Source organism: Rhopilema esculentum, chromosome 7, assembly GCF_057945365.1.
Source record: "Rhopilema esculentum isolate cy_ngs chromosome 7, ASM5794536v1, whole genome shotgun sequence".
In the NCBI taxonomy this organism is placed as follows: Eukaryota; Metazoa; Cnidaria; class Scyphozoa; order Rhizostomeae; family Rhizostomatidae; genus Rhopilema; species Rhopilema esculentum.
In genome coordinates, this window is record NC_142821.1 from 6838582 (window position 1) to 6860347 (window position 21766).

Below are 21766 nucleotides of genomic sequence, written 5' to 3' on the forward strand. Positions count from 1 at the left end.
AAAGTAACCTCAGAAATGAAAATAACAGGCCTTTTAACATAAGAATAGATATATAAACCCAAAAGTACGAAAATCATGTCACAGGCACTTTAACAATCAGATTTTAGAAAAGAACAAACAGTTCTAAAGTGGAATAAATTTGAAATAATTCCAAAATTGAGTACTGAATGGTTCAAGTTTCATAGCCTTTTCCAAAGGAAATTAGCTGTGGGGGGAGGGGGGAACCTTTGTATATATCAAGAGGAGGACGATAAGCTTAAAACAATGGGAAATCATTAGGGCTGGAGGGGCGATTGTTCCCTAGTTAGTTAAAAAGGCCCTTTCAGGTTTCATGAAAAATCTTCTCAATAAATTTTACTACTCTTTGCAGCTTCGTGAAAGCTATCTAAGGTCAACTTTGCATAAATATTCTTCATTGGATTCAGTGGATATCAGGCGCAAAGGTTATTCATCATCGTAAATATCATTATTGCCTTCTTAAATTTAAAGACATTCAAGACAGAAAGCCTATTACGTACAGGTTTATCCTTTGTATTTGAGCTGTCTCAGCCTAGCGCGTGTTCATTTTCAGAGCATTTTTAATCACCTTGCTGATTGGATCTTTGTGGATCTCTCTATGCCCTTAAATGCTATTGTCTCGTCAGGCACCGCGTAGCCATTGGGCTAGCAGGGGCTATAGCCCCCCCCCCAACTTTTTGGTGTCTTTTTTGTTAAATATCTTTTTACAGTAATTTACATCTTTTCTGAATCGGACTGCCTATAAGAAGTAACTTGAAGGAGGCAAGTATTAAAAAAAGAGGTGTTTCCGGCTTTCCAATCTTCTCTCAAAAACGTTCTTCCACACCTTACAAACACATCTTCTACGTCTAAGATTCAGAATCCTGAATATTAAAAGTGAGAGTTTCAAAGCATTAGATAATGCAATTTCAGTTTGATGCTGGGCTCTGCTACAGTTAAAACGTATAGCGTCTGCCACTGTTTTCTCTTTTAACTATTGAGATACCCTAGGTACCAGAATCTCAGTTGAAGAGTGGAGTCGAATAGTGTAAGAGGAGAGGGAAGAAAGATGCTCATACCCCTTGTTTTATGGCCGTCCACTGGCCGACTCCACTCTTCCAATGTGCCACACCACTCGTTTTCGAGGCTCTAGCTTCATGGTACTATTGAGGACGACATACGTAAATGGAAAATGGTTTCCTTTTCAAATCTTTACATGATATCAAAGATGCATGAAGATATTTCATTTGTGTCATTTAGGCCTTTTTAAATGAACAGCCAATCAACTAAATATTTCCTTCATTAATTCGTTACTACTGCAATACCCTATTATCTCCGAAAAATAACTTGCTAATATATTGGAAGCATTGGATGTACCCCTGGTAGGCGATACCCCTTTCTTTATTCTAAAAAAATACCCACACAAAAACCTTTTTGTTTGTAATGAAAATTAACTAGAACAACATCATCATCTTCATTAGTTCTATCGTCTATCATCATTTCATCATTTCCATCCTAAAATCTCGGTGTCGAATGCCTCCATACGTCATCTGAAGCCGATCTTATTGATATACATCGTGAATGACTAATGGAATGGAGAGTTTTATATCTGCAACAAACCACCCACTACGACCATACCAGAGGCTCAACAGCTGAAAAGGTTTGACGACGCTCCAATTATGATTACAAAGACAGGCCTCTTCCCAGAATGAAATGCCAGTGGAGACTTAAAATGTTAATGCGATATGGGTCTTTGTTTGGGTTGTCGCGCCCGACGAGCTTTAGGCAGAGCGGTCATCAAGCCTACGACTCACTCACAGCATAGCAGTATAAGATTCACTACGACGAGATTGGTTGTCAGTGTGTATCAAAGACAGATTTGACTATAAGGTCTGTTGGTAATTTGACCCACCATCAATCAAGGAAACAACAAAATCCACAGATATAAAACGCAATCCACACCGCATAAGCAATCACATATTGGATAAAACCATACATCGTGCAACTCATATCTGGTGAGGTTACGTTTAAAACCCTTTGGATTCTTCCTTCGGGATTCTTAAAGATGAAAGACACAGTTTGGATCTTTCTTGTTTTTTGTTTTGTTGTGGAGCGAATAGGCTCGTTATCTATTCCAACTGATATTCATACATACTGTAAAGAAGACACATGCCCACACTTCAAGCTTGTGAAGCGTATAGGAAAATTGGAGCTACGATGTTACAAGCCGTCTATTTGGGTGTCAGTTTCTGGACGAGGTAAGAGATATGACAACATTCCCTTTGAAGTGTCATCTTAAGAAAGTGATGATTAAAAGCAAAATTATAGCTTTTAAAATCGCTTTAAAGAAAGCCATTAGTGATAAGATTTCGAATTTTGGGACAAAATATACTTATATATAATGTGAACCGGATGAAGCAGATTGTGCTTTCATGTATCTCCATTATATATCCTTATACAGCCAAGAAAAGCTGAATGTAGGAACGCCAAATTAACCCCAAGTGACAAGAGACTTGGTGGAGAATCGTGTTTTTGTGCCTTTTCAAAAAACAATCTTAACTTAAAATTGCCCTCTAGCTGTTATATTCATCGTGGAAAAACCAATTTGAAAGAGTCGCAAACCAATCATTTTGTTTTGCACGTTGTTTGGAGGATGCCCAGGGTAGATCTTTAATTCCTTTAGTATATGGTACGAAAAGAACAGAAAAATATTATATCAAAGCATTGTTCGTCAAACACTTCTCCAAGCATAAAACATTGAATAATGAGCAAAGGGTAGGCGGAAATTTATATCCAAGTGTGGGTGGTGGGTGGAAAGCAATGTGATTTCAGCAAAGTAACTTGAGTGGATTCTTTAATAGCAGGGTACTACTTTTCGGGCAAAATTTGTTCGAATCAACAAATCTCAAAGACAAGCCAGGTAACAAATGTCATTCCTAACCAATAGTTGTTCTCCTCAATTTTTTGTAATTCTGCAAATGTCCAAGCCTCAGCATAAAATACACATTTGGGAAAATCACTAGTAGTGGAAATATCGCTGGTAGAAATCTTATTGAAGTATCAGAAAAATGTTTCAAAATTATTTTTTCCCAATCTTGTACTTTTTGCAAGAGTGAATGTCCCCACGAACTAACTTTCTTAGAGTGCTGCATTTGCTAACTCAAGACCCCGCCTCACCCTTCAGAATAATTCACCTTTGTACAGTGTTAAGAATGTCTAGAAAGCCGTAAAACATTCGGTTACATAATGTGATATCATGAACTAAACGGCATTTAAAAGACACATGACCCGTCAAGTTCAGCATCAACACTAATAACCTCACATATTCATTAACCAAAAAAATTTAAATCCTAAAGTTATATCCTGTTTCTTATGTTATCTTTATCATTTGGAGACAAAGAGTTACTATAGTCAAGATGAGATCCGCTTAGGTTGATCTAGGCCAATTTGGGACAGAATATCCAGATGAGTAGCATAACAGCAAATCTGAAACAGACAAATGTCAATATAGCTACAAAGTATTATAACCAAAGGCCAAATAAATGACCTTAAAATGACGCATTTAAATATCTAAGCGAGACACTTATCGTTACAGGAACTACGGCTGGAATGTGAACAGTGTTTGTTCCCAGACAGTGCAAAAGAAACCAGATACAGCAAACTCTCGATAACTAGAACCTCCAAGGGACTAATGAAATGGTTCGAGATAGCAAATATTCGAGTTAATGGGGGCAAATTTTACTGAATGTATTGGGCAAAGGGAATGCAATATCAGTTCGATATAGCGAATGTTCGAGTGATCGGGGGTTCGAGTTATTGGGAGTTTACTGTACGTACATATTGACTGGAATGACTTTCAGCTCCTTTCATCGGCTTTTAACCAAGACAGATTCTTCATTAAATTGTTAGCTAATTCTTTAGCATCGCAGATAAGAGGTACAGAGGGTTACTTTACGGAATTAAGAAATGGGTGCAAATGAAGTTGAACTAATAGAAATGGGTCAGAATTATTGAGAGGCAGGAGAGATGTATTTTTACCTTTTACTGATTTCATTAGTTCCATCGTTATTTAAAGGTTTATTGAGCTAGCATGTTTAGAGAAGCGTAGCATTATTTCTAAAAACATTCCATTATTCTCCTTAACTTTGGCTTTCCACTGCGATATATAAAAGTTCCGATGTTTTCCCACACCGCATGTTCTTTGGAAAGACATCTCTTACTAACACTATCTTTAATAAGAACCAGACAACCTTTGCTGCGCCTGGATGTTCTTATTTTTCGGGCAATTTGAGCCTCTGGCGTTCTCAATATTTTTATTTCAACATGGATTTTTTACTTTTACATACCTATATCGTTTTTCAGGCCCCTCAATAAAATTGTTGCATGACATTTTTAACACATGGTTGATTACCCTATCAAATCTCCTCTGTTTTGTTAACATGAGGTAAACTCTAAACACTGGTTGCTGTTGCATCTGATTTTCCACCAGACGCTATGCAGTTGCTATGTCTGTTATTACCATGGTGATCTTACCGAGCCTCGGTTTTCTTATAAAGCACGCTTTAATTAAGAATTATATTCCAAAGACCAAGTTGGTAGAGCAACGTCCAGGCGCAGGTCACATCTTTGAGTCAAGCATTTGTCGTTTCACTAACCCATAATTTCCCTCTATTTTCTCAAATCTTTTTCTACATTCACTGTTTCCAAAACCCTTAAATAACATAGGCATAAAATTATAAGGTAAAGCCCAGAAACGTCTGGAAGGTTGGATGCTTCTTCGTCAAGTAAAATATCCCAGGATTATTTTTAGGTAGGTTAAGGGAGATCCTAAAGAATGTTGGCTGAATAATGCTTCTTCAAAATCAGACTTTCTCGCGATCATTTTTATCGATTCTAGAACCCAGTTGATTCAAACGGATTTCTTGTTTTAAGACGAACTAGGTTGTTACGTTACGTTGAGGTGACAACCAAGGGATATACCAACTGGTAGATCCCTTGGCTGTTACGTCACAGAAAGCCATTATAGTTTTTGAAAACACCGCAATGACCGCAACAGTTTTCTGTGACGCGAAATCTGTGGGAATTATTGTGAACGGGATTATGGGACAACTCTTTCACCGCCCATAATTCCATAGTCCGTCAAATATATTTCAACATGAAGCATATTTGATGCTTATTTTGCAAGAATTATTACACGATTCGTGTGAGATAGCTTCTACCTGGTAAATATCTTTCTTTTTAAAGGAACCTTTAAGCCGAAATCGCCCGTAATCTAAATTGAACATTAACAATTTTAATGTAATTACAGTAGAATCTTCTCGCGGCTGAATGACGTCTTCGATTACTCCAAATTCTTATTTGTTTTCTTCTGCTTCTCCATCTGGGACTCTCAACAAAATTTTGTCGTCGCTCATTACCAATGTCTCTTTGCTGATTGCAAAATGATTTGTCCCAAGAGAAAGTGATAAATGAACAGGGAAATAAACAAATAAAAATAACAGATGAAAAATTTATGAAAATTTCGTTAAATCAAGGGAAATTATGGCAAAGGGACCTAAAATTCGGTTCGTAATAGGGAGAGTTCGTTACATCCGGGGTTTCTTAATACCAAGAGAATTTGTAAGGAGTTAGTTAGGCAGAATCCAAGGGACCAGACATGTAATGAACTGAGTTTATCTAAGATTCATAGCAGAGAATCAAATTTCGTGATTTGAGTTTTAAAGGGGGAAAACAGGGTGGATCGGGGCTAAAGTAGCTACTGGGTTGAATTTTGTTAGTAAAAAGAGGCACAAGCATCGAAGCATGGGCACCATAGGATGAAGGGAGGCCATTGCTCCCTGTCTATAGCTGGTCCTAGAAAAATCATGACGTAGGAAGATCGTCAAAGATCGAAGTAGCAGAAATTATGAAACAACCAATCCTGAGCCAACTTCCACAATGATAAATTAAAATTACTTCAACTTTAATTGCTTCCATCATTTATAATTGCGGTAAAAAAACTCGACATGAGTTTATTCGCTTTTTAATGACACTATGACGTGTTTTTCGAACTTTCAATGAAATGATATAAATTATAGTTCGAATTTTTAATAAAAGATTGTTGTTCTCCAGAAAAATCTTTTTAGCTGATCAAGTTTTGTGTTTTCTTGCTTCAAAAGAAATTAAAATGAACTGGTTTTCATAATTTTCCGTCCGAACAATTTGAATCATTCATTGACTGAACGAAAGTGGGGCGATGATCTGGATTGCTTTCCACACAGTGGCGGAAATTATGGGGGTTTGGGGGGGGCTCGGTCCCCCCCCCCCCCACAATCGGCGATGTCGTCGGAAAATTCGGGCTTTTGTCTGATAATTTACAACCGTTTGACGTGTCGAAATTACTCCAAGAAATCGTTCTGAAAATGAATTTCAAGCTAATCTAAGAGCAAACTTTCGGCTCGCTTCGCTCGCAGGTGATCTACATTTTCCTTTTTTACCCCAGGGGCCTCTATAACCTCTCTGTGCCCTTTTGCAAAATTTGAACATAGCATAGCTGATAAAATATTAGCCAGTACTAAATAATCAAACAAACAATACTTGACCAAAATCAAAACTGCTTGTGAATTGTATATTTAATTTCAATTCCGTAAAGATTAGCCGAAGTTTCCATCGGATTCTTCCGAATAAAAGTTTTAAAACGTATTTCCCACTGAAGAAAACAAGATAAAATGCATAAAATGAACGTGCGACTTGTCAAAAGTGTTATCGATCTACCTCTTGTATCATCAATCGTCTTAGATGAGATATCGATCTTGATATCAAAATATGGCGTGGTCAGCAAATATTTGTGAAGAGTCCCTTATTCTAAAAAATCAACTTTTTTATCAAAATGTGCAGTTTCTTCAAAATTAGACATGGTCCATAATGTTAACTTGTCGGAAAATCGTAGGCCTGCCCCCCCCCCAAATGAAAGCCTGAATTTCTGCCACTGTTTTCACAAATCAATCCTTTTCATGATCGGGTTCTGGTTTTGTGGAATTTTACACAACAAACGCAACACCAGAAAGTGATTGTGGCTTTTTGGCTATCATCGCTGTTAACAAAGTCGCGAATAATTTCATAAATAAAGTTCGTATAATCGACTGAAAAGGAATGCTGCCAATCAATGGTCAGAATTGTGCAATTTTGAAACTCTATCATTGAATGAAAAAAATCGCTGCTCATTTTTATGAGAGATCCTAAACTTGCGCAGTCATTTGATTCTGTCGAGATTGCTTAATGAATGCAGTAAATGTCGACATTTTAAGCCCTCCTTTTGACAGAATTCAAGCAAACCCGTTTATGCGGTTTGTACCCGCGATAAATAATACACATTGTCAATGTGAACCTGCGAACCAGTTCAAGGTGTGAACCTGTTTTTTGAAAACTGTTTTAGGCCTTTCAGCTTGATTTTCTAACTTATGTGGGAATATGAATAATATATTGAATTACTAAAGACTTGACAACTTATTCCTGGTTTAAGGGGGGTAAGTCTGCGGCTTCACGGCCTGGTCCCTATTTTTACGCGCCGCCTCTGGATTTAAACATGGTTTATCTACGGATTGCGGTTTCAACAAAAGGTGCTTCTTGCGTTTTTCAGTAAACACTCATTTTTTTAAAGAAACAAAGGTCTATGTTGGGTACTCCAGTGTCTTAATGTTCTGGAAATTTCAATACTCACTATTTCTTAAGAGTTTCTCAATTATGATGTCATGAATGATGTTATGAAATGCTGGTGACCTTTTTTCTCACGTCAAGAGATTCGCTTCCGTTCTGACGCTGTATTTAGACGTAAGAAGTATATTTTTATCCTTGTGTCTTAATTTCTAGGCCATCAGGGCAATCATGTTCTTGGATTTTACAAAATTTCGTTGTTCTCAATTTTATCACGATTTAATAGTTTCTTAATTTTTTTTGCTTCGAGTACTGATGTTTCTCAATTGTTCTGACTGTCCAGTACTCGTTTCTTATAGCCAATTTCTTATACGGCTTCTATAATACGGTTGCGGCTTTCAAATGAAATAACGGTCCGCGGCAAGGCTTTTCACTTTACATTTACACCAAATGTGTTGAAAAGAGCTCCATCAGTCAGTTAGAACAATAGAGGGAGAGGAAATGTGTACAATAGTACCAAAAAGGGAAGGATAACACAGTGATTGCGGCTTTCAAATGAAATAACGGTCCGCGGCAAGGCTTTTCACTTTACATTTACACCAAATGTGTTGAAAAGAGCTCCATCAGTCAGTTAGAACAATAGAGGGAGAGGAAATGTGTACAATAGTGCCCATACCAAAAAGGGAAGGATAACACAGTGATATAGTGTAACTGGCACCTCTATGGCCGTGTAAGCAGGGCCGTTCTTCTCACTGGGCCAACAACGAAATAGGATCCCCAAAAAATATTCGGCAGTTTTATATGGTGTCATAGTGTTCTCTTACACGAGTCAAATGGTTTCGAAGAACATTGTCTCCACAAGGCGGACAAAATATATACGTACAATTTTCAGAATGATTCATGGGATGGTCAGTCCCAATTAATTCATAATAATAGGGGTTGATGTAATATTCATGTCTAGGGAATTCTCATTGACAGCACCCAATTCGTCGCTTATATATCATTGACAGTTTAATAGCACCCCTCCCATACCGAAAAGATGCTAAAAAACTTCTCAGCGCAGAATAGAGATTACATAAAGGCCCCGAAAAAGTTTGAAAAAATTTAAAAGAGCAACCCAGGTGTAATATGGTATCTTAACAGCTCGACATATCAAAAGTCAGTTGATTCAATGCTGTTATCAAATAGATAATTCTAACACAACATTAAAAGATGTATTCAGTTGTTTTGTTATTTCATATTTCATACTGAGATCCAAAGTTATTTCATATTTCAAAGCCAAAAAATCTAATTAGTTATATTTTCTCAGGAAAACGTCATATTTCAATATAATTATTTCATATTTCTAATTATTTCATATTTCAATTACCCCGTATAGGGCTTTTTGGCAATCGCTGCCGCGTCTTCGCGCTTAATTTTATTGCGGATTGCAGTATTTGGTTGATTTTTGCACAGTTTTGCGGCTTTTGGTCCCGCTATAATAGGCCCCCTTTAAGGTTGACGTTAACGATTTTGCATCTTGCTGTGTCTACAGACCATTTTCAAAGTGGACCACAGATTTGAAACCGACCGTCGTGTTAAAATCACTTTATTCTAAAATTCAATGTTGTTTGGAAGGCCAAGTCACGAGTTACCACATTTTGAATATTTAGTTATTTCTAAAGATTTGACAGGAATTTGCTGCTCGCGGCCTGGTTGTCCAAACCAAACATCATGAAATCTTCGACACAGACTTATTTCAACATGAAGATTCCAATTCTTTGTTCCATTTGAAGATAATGATTGGCAGCGACAGCTCAAATCCAAGTGGAAAATGTAAACATTCTTCCAGTTTCAGAACTGATGTGATATAAATTACAGGCTATTTGAAGCTACTTACAACTCCAAGTACTATTTCAATCTCAGCAAAATTTGAAGAACCAGGCTTGCGTAGCAAATGTAATAAAACATTCTTTACTTCATTTACAACTCTTGAAATCAAACTCAATGCCCGATGTTTTTGTTTTCTTTTGTCTGTTAGCAATCATTTTCCTTCGGCCTAAATTTATTCCCGCGCACGTTTAGAATTATCACGTGACTTTGTGGGTCGGTCCCAGGATTGCGCGGTCAAAGGCTCCATTTACAGTGGCACAACCATATAATCTTGCATATAATAAGGTCGCTGGAAGCTGTCTGCTATAATAAGATGTCATTACATCATTGTTTCGGTGTTTAGTGTTTCAGTTTATGTTTTGTTTTAATTTTGTTTGATTATGTTATCTTATATCATTTATTAGAATACTCAATTTTTTTCTGAGCCTCATTATTCTTAAATTTTTAAGATTGTGAGTCTAAGATTCTGAGGCCGGATACATAGCCGATGCCAATGGGGGACATGGGATGGCGCGCCGCCCCCCTATAAAGCTGTTTGTCAGAAAATCTGAATGCCTGTCGGAAAATTTAAGGACTCTCCACAAGTCATATCCTAAAGACTGGCTGATGATAGTCTTCCTAGCTTCCGATATTTTATTATTAGAAACGACAAAAGCAAGGTCTCATAAAAAACGCATTCTAAATTTTACTAAAGGCATGTTAAATCTGATGACTGAACACTGAAATCAATCACGACGAGGTACTTGGCAAAGTTTGCAACCATGCAGAAGAGAAGAGAAGTTATGGCCTTTTGAATTTTACTAAAAAATGCTTTCACTTCGGCAAGAAAGCAACTACATCATGGACAAATCTATCTGCATCTGAAAAATAGCAAATTCGGTTGCACAGTGGGTCACGAGACCTATACCTAGCAAATGGGAACTGACAAATAGATATGGATGCGTAGTATATACTGTATACCGTCGGAAATATTGTAATGTCCGCTTCCCTGTATATCACTGCTTGTGTCGGCTCTGGCCGGATACATCTATTTCAAAACATATAGCTTAAAACTCAAATTTGACTTGCTTTCTAAAAAAACCCAAATAAGCAAGCAAATAATTCTTGATGAATCTTGAGCCTTGCATTACTATCGAATTATTCCTAAATTTCAAGGTTTTGTGTTCATTCTTGGAGGCCTTGGTATTTAAGAAACAACTAAAACCTCTTACACTTACACGATCCGTAAAGAAAAAAACAAGTCGTTAACACAAAGTTTCCCAAAGCTGCGTGACTAACAGCAAAAGGCGTGTTTTACTCAACACTGTACGAAGAATGAAAACAAGAATGATTTTATCAGCTGATTTCTGTTATTAGCATATTTCCCAATTGGTCTCTCTGTTTACCACAAGCTTTTAATTGCACCCACATTGCATGAACATGGGTTTTTGATACATGGCTGGCCGCTTACTGAAATATTCGAATTATTGATGAAATCTAAAGCTGTATATTGTATACCCTGGGTACCAGAATAATTTATTTATATATAGTGAGTCTGGTACCCAGGGGATATAGTGTAGGTCCATAAATAGGCGTATGCGGATTCATAAGACAAGGCATCTCAGGGATGGAAATTTCCGTCTTCCGCGCACCGATTCTTGTCTGCGGGAGACCGCTTATCGTTTTAAAGGGTAACTACTGGGCGACAACATTTTTACTTGAATTGTCCACCCCTGTCACCAGGGTTCCCTTTTGGGAGGACACATGTCTTGTGCGGGAGATCACTGAAAGTGTTGCTTGTCTCCCACCGGGGGACCACGTTTTTACCGGAACTGTCCAACCCTGCATCTTTTTTAAACTCTAAATTTGCTCATAGGCCTTGATCCGCTGACCTCAGTAAAGGCCATTGCCACTTCCATTTAACTTTTAGTCAAGTTGGCAATTTATCATAATTTATGTTTACTCTCAGTTTATGACGACAGCAAAATTTCCAATCAGCGACGCTCTGAATAGTGATTGGTTGAAATAGTCATTAAAATTGTAATGTATTGCTCTGCTTTAGTTGTATTTAGTGTGAGCTTATGAAGAGGTTCCTCAAGACTCCCACTGTCGTAAATGCTATTTTATGTGCTTTGGGTGTTTTTTGAGTGGGGGGGGGGGGGGATGGGATTCTAGACAAATGTACCATCTACATTCCCGGCAAGGGCTTCTTCTAGCCATCGTCTTGTTTCCCTGATCCTCTCTAGCCATCAAGTATGACAAAAACTCATTATGTTTTCTTTCACTTAAAGGAAAGCTGTTTGTTGATGATCACAATCTTCCAGTTTGGAAACTCCACCAGTTCTTTGATGGCAACAATACAAAGAGAGCAAAAGTGCCGAGGGGTCCACTCACAAGTCATGTCTTCGATGAATCAAGGCAAACATACAGTGCGGAATATTACATTCCAAACTATTTTTGGAAGAATGTGCCCAGAGAGGTAGATCCCTCCGTGAGAGTCATCTACAGGCCGTCATTTTGCACCTTGGTGTACGGATTCCAGGGGTGGATGCATAGTTATGAGAGCATGTCATACTGCAGATCTGAAGCGAAACGACTCATTAACATGCACGCTAACAAAAACTTGTATTACCCACAGTTTTTCTTCTATGTAAATTATAAATCTAAATCCCCTGTCGTTCCAGAATATAACGAGATCTGGTATATTATCAAGTTTTCGGCAGCTGAATCGCTGGCAAACTTCTGAAGTGACGCGTGTATTTACACATACAAAAGCAAATGCAACAATATGAATTTTAATCGGGGAAAATAAACCAACAATGTGACAAGGATGTTGTGCCGTAGTTCCACGAGGCAATTTACTGTTTGTCGAGAACTTCCTTTGCGAGTAGCTCGCTGACCTACATAAACTAAAGGACCAAAGCTACATTCGCGGCGCTGCCTGACTCTGTGTACCGCCTTAGGAAGAAATTACTCTCACGTTTTCATATTCTGTGGTTTTTCACTTCTACATTGATTTACATTGTAGGAATGCGCTTCCCTTAACCAATTAAGTAAAGGAACCCAAAGTCGAAATTAAGCTATATCGAGCAGACAGAAGAATCTTGCTGCTTCAACCTCAACCCTTGTAGCCCGTGGAACCAAGTATTTAACTTGTAAAGTATATGTAGTGAAGTATTTAATAGGACACAAAGCATGAATTTGCAACAACATTTTTATAGTGATAGCTCCTTTTCGATATTTTTGGGTAGATCTATACACAAACAAATATCTTTTTACTCTGACCCCAGCAGTCCTTTCTCTATGGAAATGTACCACTTACATGCCTCTAAACTGCCACACATGCCGAAATAGCGATAATATAACGTTATAATTTGACGAAGTTTGATTTGAAAATTATGCTTAATGATATTAATCTTGATGAACTTGTAAATACTCTTATTTCTTGCTTACTTCAATGTATTTAAATGGAAAAACAAATTGTAGGTTTTGCATTTTTTGGCTTTTTTTTAATAATAATTTTCTTACAAAAGCCTTAATCACCTTCGATTTCCTCTTTAAAACACAATGCAACTATCTTGGAATTCTCCTTAAAAATTTATTTTGCCATCCCCCATAAAAAGGGTAAGCCTGAAAACCACCGCACTGTAGAGCGTAGCAAACTTTTTGACGCTGATTGGTTTGATTGATTGGTGAATCGGATTGGTTGGGTCAAAGCTGCAATCCACCTATCAAATAGCAAGTAGAGTTGTCTTTCGGCCAATCAGCTTTAGGACTTTTGACTCGGAGACGGTGGCCAACTCCCTAACTTTATTACTCGCGTGGCCGGCACCACAACATATCTTTTAGCAGATCTAGGAGCGGAAATTAGACTGAAAGACAAACAACGTGAAAAATTCTCTTCTATTCTGCAAATATACATAAGATGGGATCTCAAACATTTTATTCATACAAAATTACGATTGACGTCAATTTAGCATAGTATTTCGAATCTTCTCAGGTAAGAATATTGGAGACCCACAGAATTAAGCATGGCGAAGATACCTATAAGATGGATCGGAAACTATCAACCTTTTGGTTTCCGCATTACAACCAGACCCAATTGCGATTTTATTTAATTGATCTTCAGATGTGCTAGATTTGAAGTGCTCTGAACCTTGTTGTCATTAATCGCCAAAAACAATCATATTCGCAATTGTCACGATAGAAAACTATTTCAATAAAAATCTTGTACCCAGAGACGACGCATTTGAAAGATTGATACCTAAGTTAGGTACGTTAAGAAATGGCAGGAAAAGTTAGCGATTTGGACAACTGCTTGGTTTAGTGAAGGAAATAACTAATCAAGAATATAGCTTTTTAGTATTGGGGTCTTGGGCTAGTATAAAATGAATTTAATTCTAAAACCTTTAAACCAAATTAGATCAAGCTGTTATTTCTTCTCCTCTTCTTCATCGGTTTCTTCTTGTACCAATGATTCTAATACGCCTATCCTCTCGTTATTCTTCTTTGAAGCCTCTTTGACGGCCTTCAACTCACTCTTTGTGCTGGCTAACTCCTCCTGCAACTTTCGCACTTGCTCTTGCAGGGCTTTCACAACACTGTTATCAGCTGCTGGTGCGGTGCTGACATGGGATGCGGCGGAATGGGATGAAGTCTGAAACAGAAACGTTAGAAGAGTTATTAATTTAGAGCCAGCATTCCAAAGTGTACCAATGTAGAAGAAACTATTCTAGAAAATAGCACGTTAACCTGGCCTTTTGCCGAGAAAACATTGCTTGGAATAAAGCAAAAAAACCATATATGCATTACATTTTGAACTTCAAGGATAGGATTCATTCATAAACATGCTGCTGTCTTACAGATAAGTTAACATTACCCATAGACTACCATAGACAGCATGGATGATTGCGATTTCATGACAAAAAGCAATCAGTGTCCTTAAGCAACTCTTCAAAGAGTATCATTCCCTATTTACGTTGTTGCATCCTTCACTGGGACAAAACAGAAGTTCACCTAATTGATTCAAATTTTCATTATCTAAATCCTCTGAAAGATAAACAGGGCATGCAAGTTCTTTAAGACAGTTTCATAACACTGGTTTAATGGTTTTTGCACTAAAAGAAGGAAAAATTTGAAATCATCCACTCTTCAGGTACTATCTGATTAATTTGATTGTTATCTTCTCACCTAGATCTATGTCTAGATAACAAAATAGGTTGTGGTATTCCTTTGTACAAATTAGAGAGGATTAGCATGGCGCAGAACAGAGTTCCTTGTCTTTTAGCACCATGGGTTGGTCTTTTAATGATAAAGAAACAATTTTGCTCCAAATTTGCATAGTCCTGTTTCAAAAAAAGCTTTTAAAGAGCATACATTCTGTAAACAGAGATAGACAAAATGTCAGTTTTTGCAATTGAAAGTAATAAGGATCTCTTTGATAGAAATAAAGAAACATACTGATTTAGCAGGTTCAGTTGCTTTTGGCTTCTCAGCAACAACAGATGGTTTAGGGTCAGCAGACTCAGTCTTCTCTGCTGGTTTTGCAGAACTTTTTGCTGCACCAAGCCCTTTACCAGCACCAAGACCTTTGCCTAGGCCCTTAGATCCAAGACCTTTCACTTTTGGTTTCTCTTTTTCTTTGAATGCAGTTCTCATTGATACAAGGATGGGTTCTGCACTTTGACCATTTACCCACTGTTCTGCAGTCAAAGCCGCCTCAATCCCTGGTGTGTCTGGGTAGATATCATCTTGAAACAATTCAGACTGCACAAAAAATATATCCATAAGCATTGTTACTTTAACAAGCTCTAAAATCTAATTTGTTCCACACTAAAACAGCAACAAGTAGCTGGGAATGAGAAAAATAACGGGTCACAAGCTCTTTATAGTGGGCAGAGAGAATAATGAGCAACTTAGCAATAAAAAAAACTTCAATGCTGATTCATTTTTTGGCATCTGGCAGGAAACAGACAGGATGTGCATTCAGCAGAATAATTTGGTGAAAAAACTATACTTCCCCACTACTCAGGATGTTCAAATACATAAAGAACTTAGAAGTAGACAAGGCAAAAGATTCAAAGTGTCACAATGATTAAACACACTTTTTGTATAAAATCATTGCAAACAAGAACTCAGACAGCATATATATGTGCTAAAAGGTTGCTTAATGTTCAGAAATTGGAATAAAAAGAGCAAATTAAAATCATTGTTTTTCCTGATTACTATTCACTACCTCACAAATTTACATTTTACTCTGATAAAACTCTTAAAGATTTTGGTATTTTGAGTTTTAAAGATTTTTAGTAATTTGTCAAATTAAGAACTCTCTATGAGCTGTGAATTCAAGGTTTTATATCAAGGATCTTTTTGCTTTGTATCTGACAAGCATCTGCATAGTGATTACTTGCTGCCTGATGTTATCTTAAATGTTGGGTGTCTATTGTTCTATTTTTCTTTGTGTCTGTTGTTTTTTAATCCCAAATGCTGGTGACTCCTGCTTGAACTGGAAAGTTTGTAATAGCTCAATCTAATGAATTTTGAACAAACCTTTCTCGGAACTGTAAATGAAATTGGTTCTATCATTCCTTTTGCATGGACTTTGAAGAACCTTGCCACTTCACAGTTATTGACATTCAGTGCATGCTTAGGCATCCAGTTTAAGCTGCGGGCTGAAGTATTTGATTGGTATGCAGACAAGTAGTGAACATAAGGCTCCTCTTCAACCAACTCAAAATATTTAATGACACTATCACCCTGAAAAATAAATATTAAGGAAAATATTACATAAACCACTATGATGAGAAAAATGTCCCATATATATTCATTTTTTCTTGACATAAATCTAGATTAAAGGAATACTTAATTCTTGATAAATTGTATATAGCACAAAACAATGAATTGGCCTTCTCTACTTTCAAAAAGATTATGCTGGATTCAAATGGATAGGATGTGTTAATCATGTCTTCCACATAGAGCCTTTTATGAAATTGTGGCTTTTCATATGACATCCTTCTTGAAACCTTTCTTGAACTGCTACCTTGATTTCAATGCTGGATCTTTTATCATAAGTTGAAATGCATTTTTCTAAAAACGTTTTGTGAGTTTGTGTAAAATGAGTACCTTTAATTTTACTGAAATATATTTTCAAAAAGCTAACTCTTGCCACACCTATCATAAAATTACAGCTTATGTACCCATTCTACAATATAACAAAGTACAACAGCCCTCCGGTTCTTGTCTTTGTTTTACAGTCTTAGTGACATATATATACCAAAAGTTATGCTGATTCAAGAAAAATATGCAAATAAATAAAAAATTTATAGGTTCAACAATAAGTTTCACAAAAAGGTCTAACTCTTAGCAAATCTAGCAAAAATTCTTGAAATAACAAAAATATTTACCCTTCCACAGAGATAAACCATACTTGTGTCTGAATCATGAAATGGGATTAATGTTCCATTTGCATTATCTAGCTGTGTTGTATTCAGTGGTGTAGACAGGTCATTCTGAAATGAGGCAGTTCCAAGTGTCAATTGAATGAGGTAAGATGGACTACATAAAAATAATAAATAATATATACAATCTTATTATAGGGAAAGAAATCTATTTAGAAAGTTTAAACTTATGCTAGATTTCACATTGTAAAGAGATGTGCAATGAATAAGCAGGAGGTTGAGAAGGGCAATGGCTTTCGCGCTAGAGTGCCAGTAATTAAGGTACTAGAGTACATTGATAGAGTATAGTTTTATATTTCCATTAATAGTTTTATTCTTCATGCTTCCAATTTTGCAATCATAGCCTTGGCCTTCAATTGTTAGAAGTGGAAAGCACTTGTTTATCAGCCTTTGCTACTAGGCAATTCATATATAAATACATTAAAAAACTCATATATAAATACAGAAATCACTGATAGTAAGGAAGCAGAAATGCATGATGGATGTATTTTCCTGGAAACTGGTTCATACCTGATCCCAAACACCATACTGCCTCTCACTCATGCGGGAAAACCCAGTAACAAAAAGACGGTCAAAGTTTATGAATGTGACTCTCTGGGGCTTTGCTCCTTCATGTCCATTACCTTCCTGCAAGAAAAGGATATTAACTCTAACTAACCGAAGACTACCAATAAAATAAAGCTAGCAGGTATAAATATATCATTTATCATATGATTTTGAACAAGTGACAATTTTGCAATATGCAAGGGTTACAATTTCATTAAAATTCAGCAATGTTCTTTTGCAATTTTCTTTCAAATGTTTTTATTTAAACAAGTTTTATGAAAATTGATGTTTTAGTTCCAAAAACTTGACAATTTTCATTCAGAAAATTTGACTGTCAGGGGGGAATGACTTCGCAGTTTCAGTCAGAATGAAATAGATCAATACATTTAAGTGTATAGAGCAGGAAGATTTTTAGTTTTGAAACTTACAACAGTCTTTAAGTTTAACATAAAAAGTGTGTCCAGCTCTGCTTCTGCAGCATCAAACACTTTACAAAGAACCCAGTAAAAAGCAACTTTCATTTTTGATTATACTATGAATGATTTTATGTTATGGCTGCTCCATTTGCAATTACATTATAACTGGTGCAGTTTATAGAATAGAAACACTCTATTCTAAGCTTTAACCTTAAAATTATCCTGTTCTGAACACCAAAGCATATTTGTCAGTTATATATTTGATTATCAGTGCAGGGCCATGCCTGCTTTTTCGTCCTTTTGCACACCAAGAAATTCAATATATATTTAAACTCACAATTAGTACTGCACCGGTTCTGGCATCGATGATCCTGATTTTCTTATCCTTGCAAGTAGTTGCAATCTTGTCTCCATTGCGGCTAAACTCTGCATTGAAGATAAGATCAGGATGGCAGTCGATCTCACATATTGCAGTACCATCTTCTAAGTTCCAAATAACAATGCTAGGATCTTGTGATACACTCATCAGCACATTACTTGCAACAGGATGCCATTGTATGTTGATGCATCTTCTCTGGTGATAATCAAACGTCAGTAGTGGTGCGGTCAAATTTGTGATAAGGCCTCCCTCTGGGATATCCCAAATCTTGATAGTACCATCCTCTGAGCTTGATGCAATGATTTGCTCATTAAATGGATTCCATGCCAAGTCTAGCACATCTTGCTCATGTGCACATACCTTGGGGGCAGTTATTTCTTGTCTTCCATACTACAAATGATGCAAGATTAAAACATATATACATAAACATATAAAGAGTGGAACTAGTGGTGTGCTGAAAGGCTTTTGAATGGTGGGAGGGGGTGTAACATGAGAAATTTACTGACAGGGTTGATTAAACTGTCATACAAACTGCCATACACGTTGCGAGCAGTGGGTTCTTTTGAAGCTTTTAAGAGCAGACTGAAAACGCATCTTTACAAAGATTTTTTAGCATTCCTTGTAGTACTGTATATTATATCAATCTATTAGTTTTATGAACATTATGTAATGCGTCTTTGAGCCGCGTGGATACATGGTGCAATATAAATGCCTTTATTATTATTATTATTATTATTATTATTATTATTATTATTATTATTATTAAAGATGGTTAATCATAGCGCACAAATTTTACACTCTAGTACCATAAATTGCAAACTGAACTTATCTTACTATTTTTAACTGGATTGAAATTTAGCAGGTTACTTGCAAAATACTCATGTTATTAAGTCTAATGTCACCCCCTACTTCGGCACGCCCCTGAGTGGAACCTTTTATATAGGCCAGGTTACACGAGGTTTCACTTTATAGCAAATACAAAATATAATAAGGATATAGAAGGTTACAAAGTTTAGTTTTGTAGTAAAGGTTATGCTAAGCTACCACTGTAAGTTTTGCTATTGTAAAATGAGAAAAAATATTTCATAAATCAACAACCTAACAGCCAATATAATATAACTTAAAGGTATGGTTTTTAAAGGTGAGGCCACTTCCCCAAACCATTCAGAAATACGGGTCATGAAATAATCTGAGTTTCTTTCAGACTCATTGATACTGAAAAATTGATTTATTCTTTGCATTATTCAGAAACCCCAAATATTGCTTTAGTGTGAAAATTCAGAACTTAAACATCAGTGTGGTCCCCCATATTTATAAAGTGATAATATGTTACATCTTTCTCTGTAGCTTGTTTATTCATACTGGCATGCATTCAGTGGCTAGATCTGATATCATTGCTTCATACTTCCAACAAAATTTAAATCCTATGAAAATAACACAAGTAAACTGTATTTGGAGTATGAATGTAAAAATTTGTAAAGATGAATTCATGTATTTGCTACTTATGTGGCTTGAATGACATTTGTTTCTAGCTGGCAGAAAGGACTGACACTAAAAACTGATTTGATGCAACATTTTGAATAGACGGAGAAATGAGCAATTCACCCAATAGAAACTGCATGGTTAGTGTCAAAATTGATGTCTAAGTAAGAGCATTGGGAGTCTTAGAGAAATGGCAAGGAAATATTATTAAAAAGAGAACATACAAAGGTATTTCAAAGTTATTGGGGGCAGGCAAATAAAGAATGATGCACTCATGTCATTGAAATATATATTTAGAAAAGCATCAAAGCTACATGGAATTACTCAGTACATCTACAGCTTGATGACTTTGTTCAACCAAGGTCATGTAATATCATATGACTATTACATGGTAAACTAAAACAAAAACAAAAGGATTTGCCCATACACCTCTCATTTAACAAGCTAAATTTCTAAGGAGGAACTCAAATACTTACACAGTATACATATCTCCTTCAGAAAGTGATTAACTACATCTAAATTCTTACATCATTACCAAATTACCTCAAGTAATTAAAAAAAAGCCCAATCTTGTAATGCTTTAATCAGCAGGCTGGGCGAATCCGGAAATATGTCAGCAAACTATTGAAAATTTGAGGTTAGTAAAGTCCTTCCTTTCTCCTAAAAACTATCTGAATCATTATGAACAAGGAAATTCAACCCTCAAATGCTGAAAAGTATTAAAGTGTTATATTTTGCACTTTCAGAACAAATTTACTCAATGACAGTACCAGAACACGTGAAATAAAATAACCCAACCACGTTTGAACCTCGGCTAGGAATAGGTGGGGCTCTCTCTGGGAGCCCAATAAACTTGGATTTACTGACTTTTCCTAAACTAAACAGATTTTCTATGTGCGTGAATACTTGAATGAAAAATAACATGACCTTTATTTTTCGAGAAAGATTATAAACATATAAATACTTTTTATTCCTATTCTCGAGTAGCACTGTTTAAGAGCAATCGACGACATGAAACTAAACTTCCTGGTGAGAAAACCTCACTAGAAAATGTGAATTTTGCATCTAATCAAAGGCAGATAAGTGTTATCTACAGGCTCAAATTAAAAATAAACAGGATTACCTGAAGAAAAGCTCCAAACATTGATATTGTATCTCTTTAAAGGGGCGGCGAAAGATTCAGGAAACTGTCTTAGCACACAGATTATAATTCGAGGAAAATTAAAATTTTACAGAATATTTCAAGAAATTAAAAGTTACCTTATCGTGTGGAATTACAACAAAGGCACCACCACCTCCTGCATCTATGCACAGTGCAATAAACTTGGCGTTTATTGCTATAAAATGGTTCTCTAAAGGGTTCTTCGTTATTCGCAGCGAGTCATAGCACTCTGTCTTCTTTGCGGCAGAGCCAAAAACGTGTCTATACTTCGAAGACCGCACGAACTTTGCCATTGGTATATTCTTCAGTAGACCGATTAGACAGGCAAACAAAAATTGAAAGCTGCAGTTTCTTCAGAAATATGGGATATCGATTTGATGTGTTGATTAATGTACACAAGGATGAGCCTAACTGATGCTGTCCTGAGAAAGGAGGAACTGAGACGACGCCCGGCAAAGGACAAGTGAGCCGCTGACCAACTACCATATATGGCAAATAATCATTGTATGATCATGCGATCAATGATAAACGATGATTGCCAGTGGTGTATCGTGTGCCCATACGTGTTTTGAAGTATATTTTGTGTCGCATTTCACACTTCCCTATATTCTATTTCCTCTTTATGCTTACGGATATTCTAAAACTAGAAATAGCTCTTGCTAGTACTGCCTGCAAACAATTAGTTCCTTGATAATGATTGTTTTGAAAATTTAGGACAGGATATTCGAAGAAGACACCATCTTGGGTTTTCACAATTTTATAAAAACAGCTACTCTAGTTGATGCTAAACTATTCTTTTTATCAAGAATTTTTGGTGTTCAGTTTGCCTTTGATTTAAGTCCAA

At 36.5% G+C, this 21766-nt stretch overlaps 2 protein-coding genes across 2 annotated transcripts; one reads left to right on the top strand and one right to left on the bottom strand.

Moving 5' to 3' along the window:
- The first annotated feature begins 1696 nt into the window (after positions 1 to 1696).
- LOC135683151 (uncharacterized) lies at positions 1697 to 12764 on the top strand. The gene is made up of 2 exons (XM_089109126.1): positions 1697 to 2255; positions 11772 to 12764. Exons 1-2 carry the CDS (start codon positions 2063 to 2065, stop codon positions 12224 to 12226), a joined length of 648 nt encoding a protein of 215 aa, XP_088965252.1. The 5' UTR covers positions 1697 to 2062; the 3' UTR covers positions 12227 to 12764.
- Positions 12765 to 13369: 605 nt separating this feature from the next.
- LOC135683147 (coronin-1A) lies at positions 13370 to 21368 on the bottom strand. Its single transcript, XM_065198323.2, has 7 exons — positions 21021 to 21368; positions 18237 to 18668; positions 17448 to 17564; positions 16884 to 16988; positions 16030 to 16236; positions 14941 to 15246; positions 13370 to 14137 (listed from the first exon to the last, which is right to left on the bottom strand). Exons 1-7 carry the CDS (start codon positions 21213 to 21215, stop codon positions 13913 to 13915), a joined length of 1587 nt encoding a protein of 528 aa, XP_065054395.1. The 5' UTR covers positions 21216 to 21368; the 3' UTR covers positions 13370 to 13912.
- Between the last annotated feature and the right edge of the window lie 398 nt (positions 21369 to 21766).

Coding starts and splice junctions, on each gene's coding strand:
- LOC135683151 (XM_089109126.1), top strand. CDS start 2,063: ATGAAAGACACAGTTTGGATCTTTCTTGTTTTTTGTTTTGTTGTGGAG. Junction 2,256..11,771: donor GGTGTCAGTTTCTGGACGAG/GTAAGAGATATG, acceptor TTTCACTTAAAG/GAAAGCTGTTTGTTGATGAT.
- LOC135683147 (XM_065198323.2), bottom strand. CDS start 21,215: ATGGCAAAGTTCGTGCGGTCTTCGAAGTATAGACACGTTTTTGGCTCT. Junction 16,237..16,883: donor TGGTTTATCTCTGTGGAAGG/GTAAATATTTTT, acceptor TTTATTTTTCAG/GGTGATAGTGTCATTAAATA. Junction 15,247..16,029: donor CATTTACAGTTCCGAGAAAG/GTTTGTTCAAAA, acceptor TTTTTTGTGCAG/TCTGAATTGTTTCAAGATGA.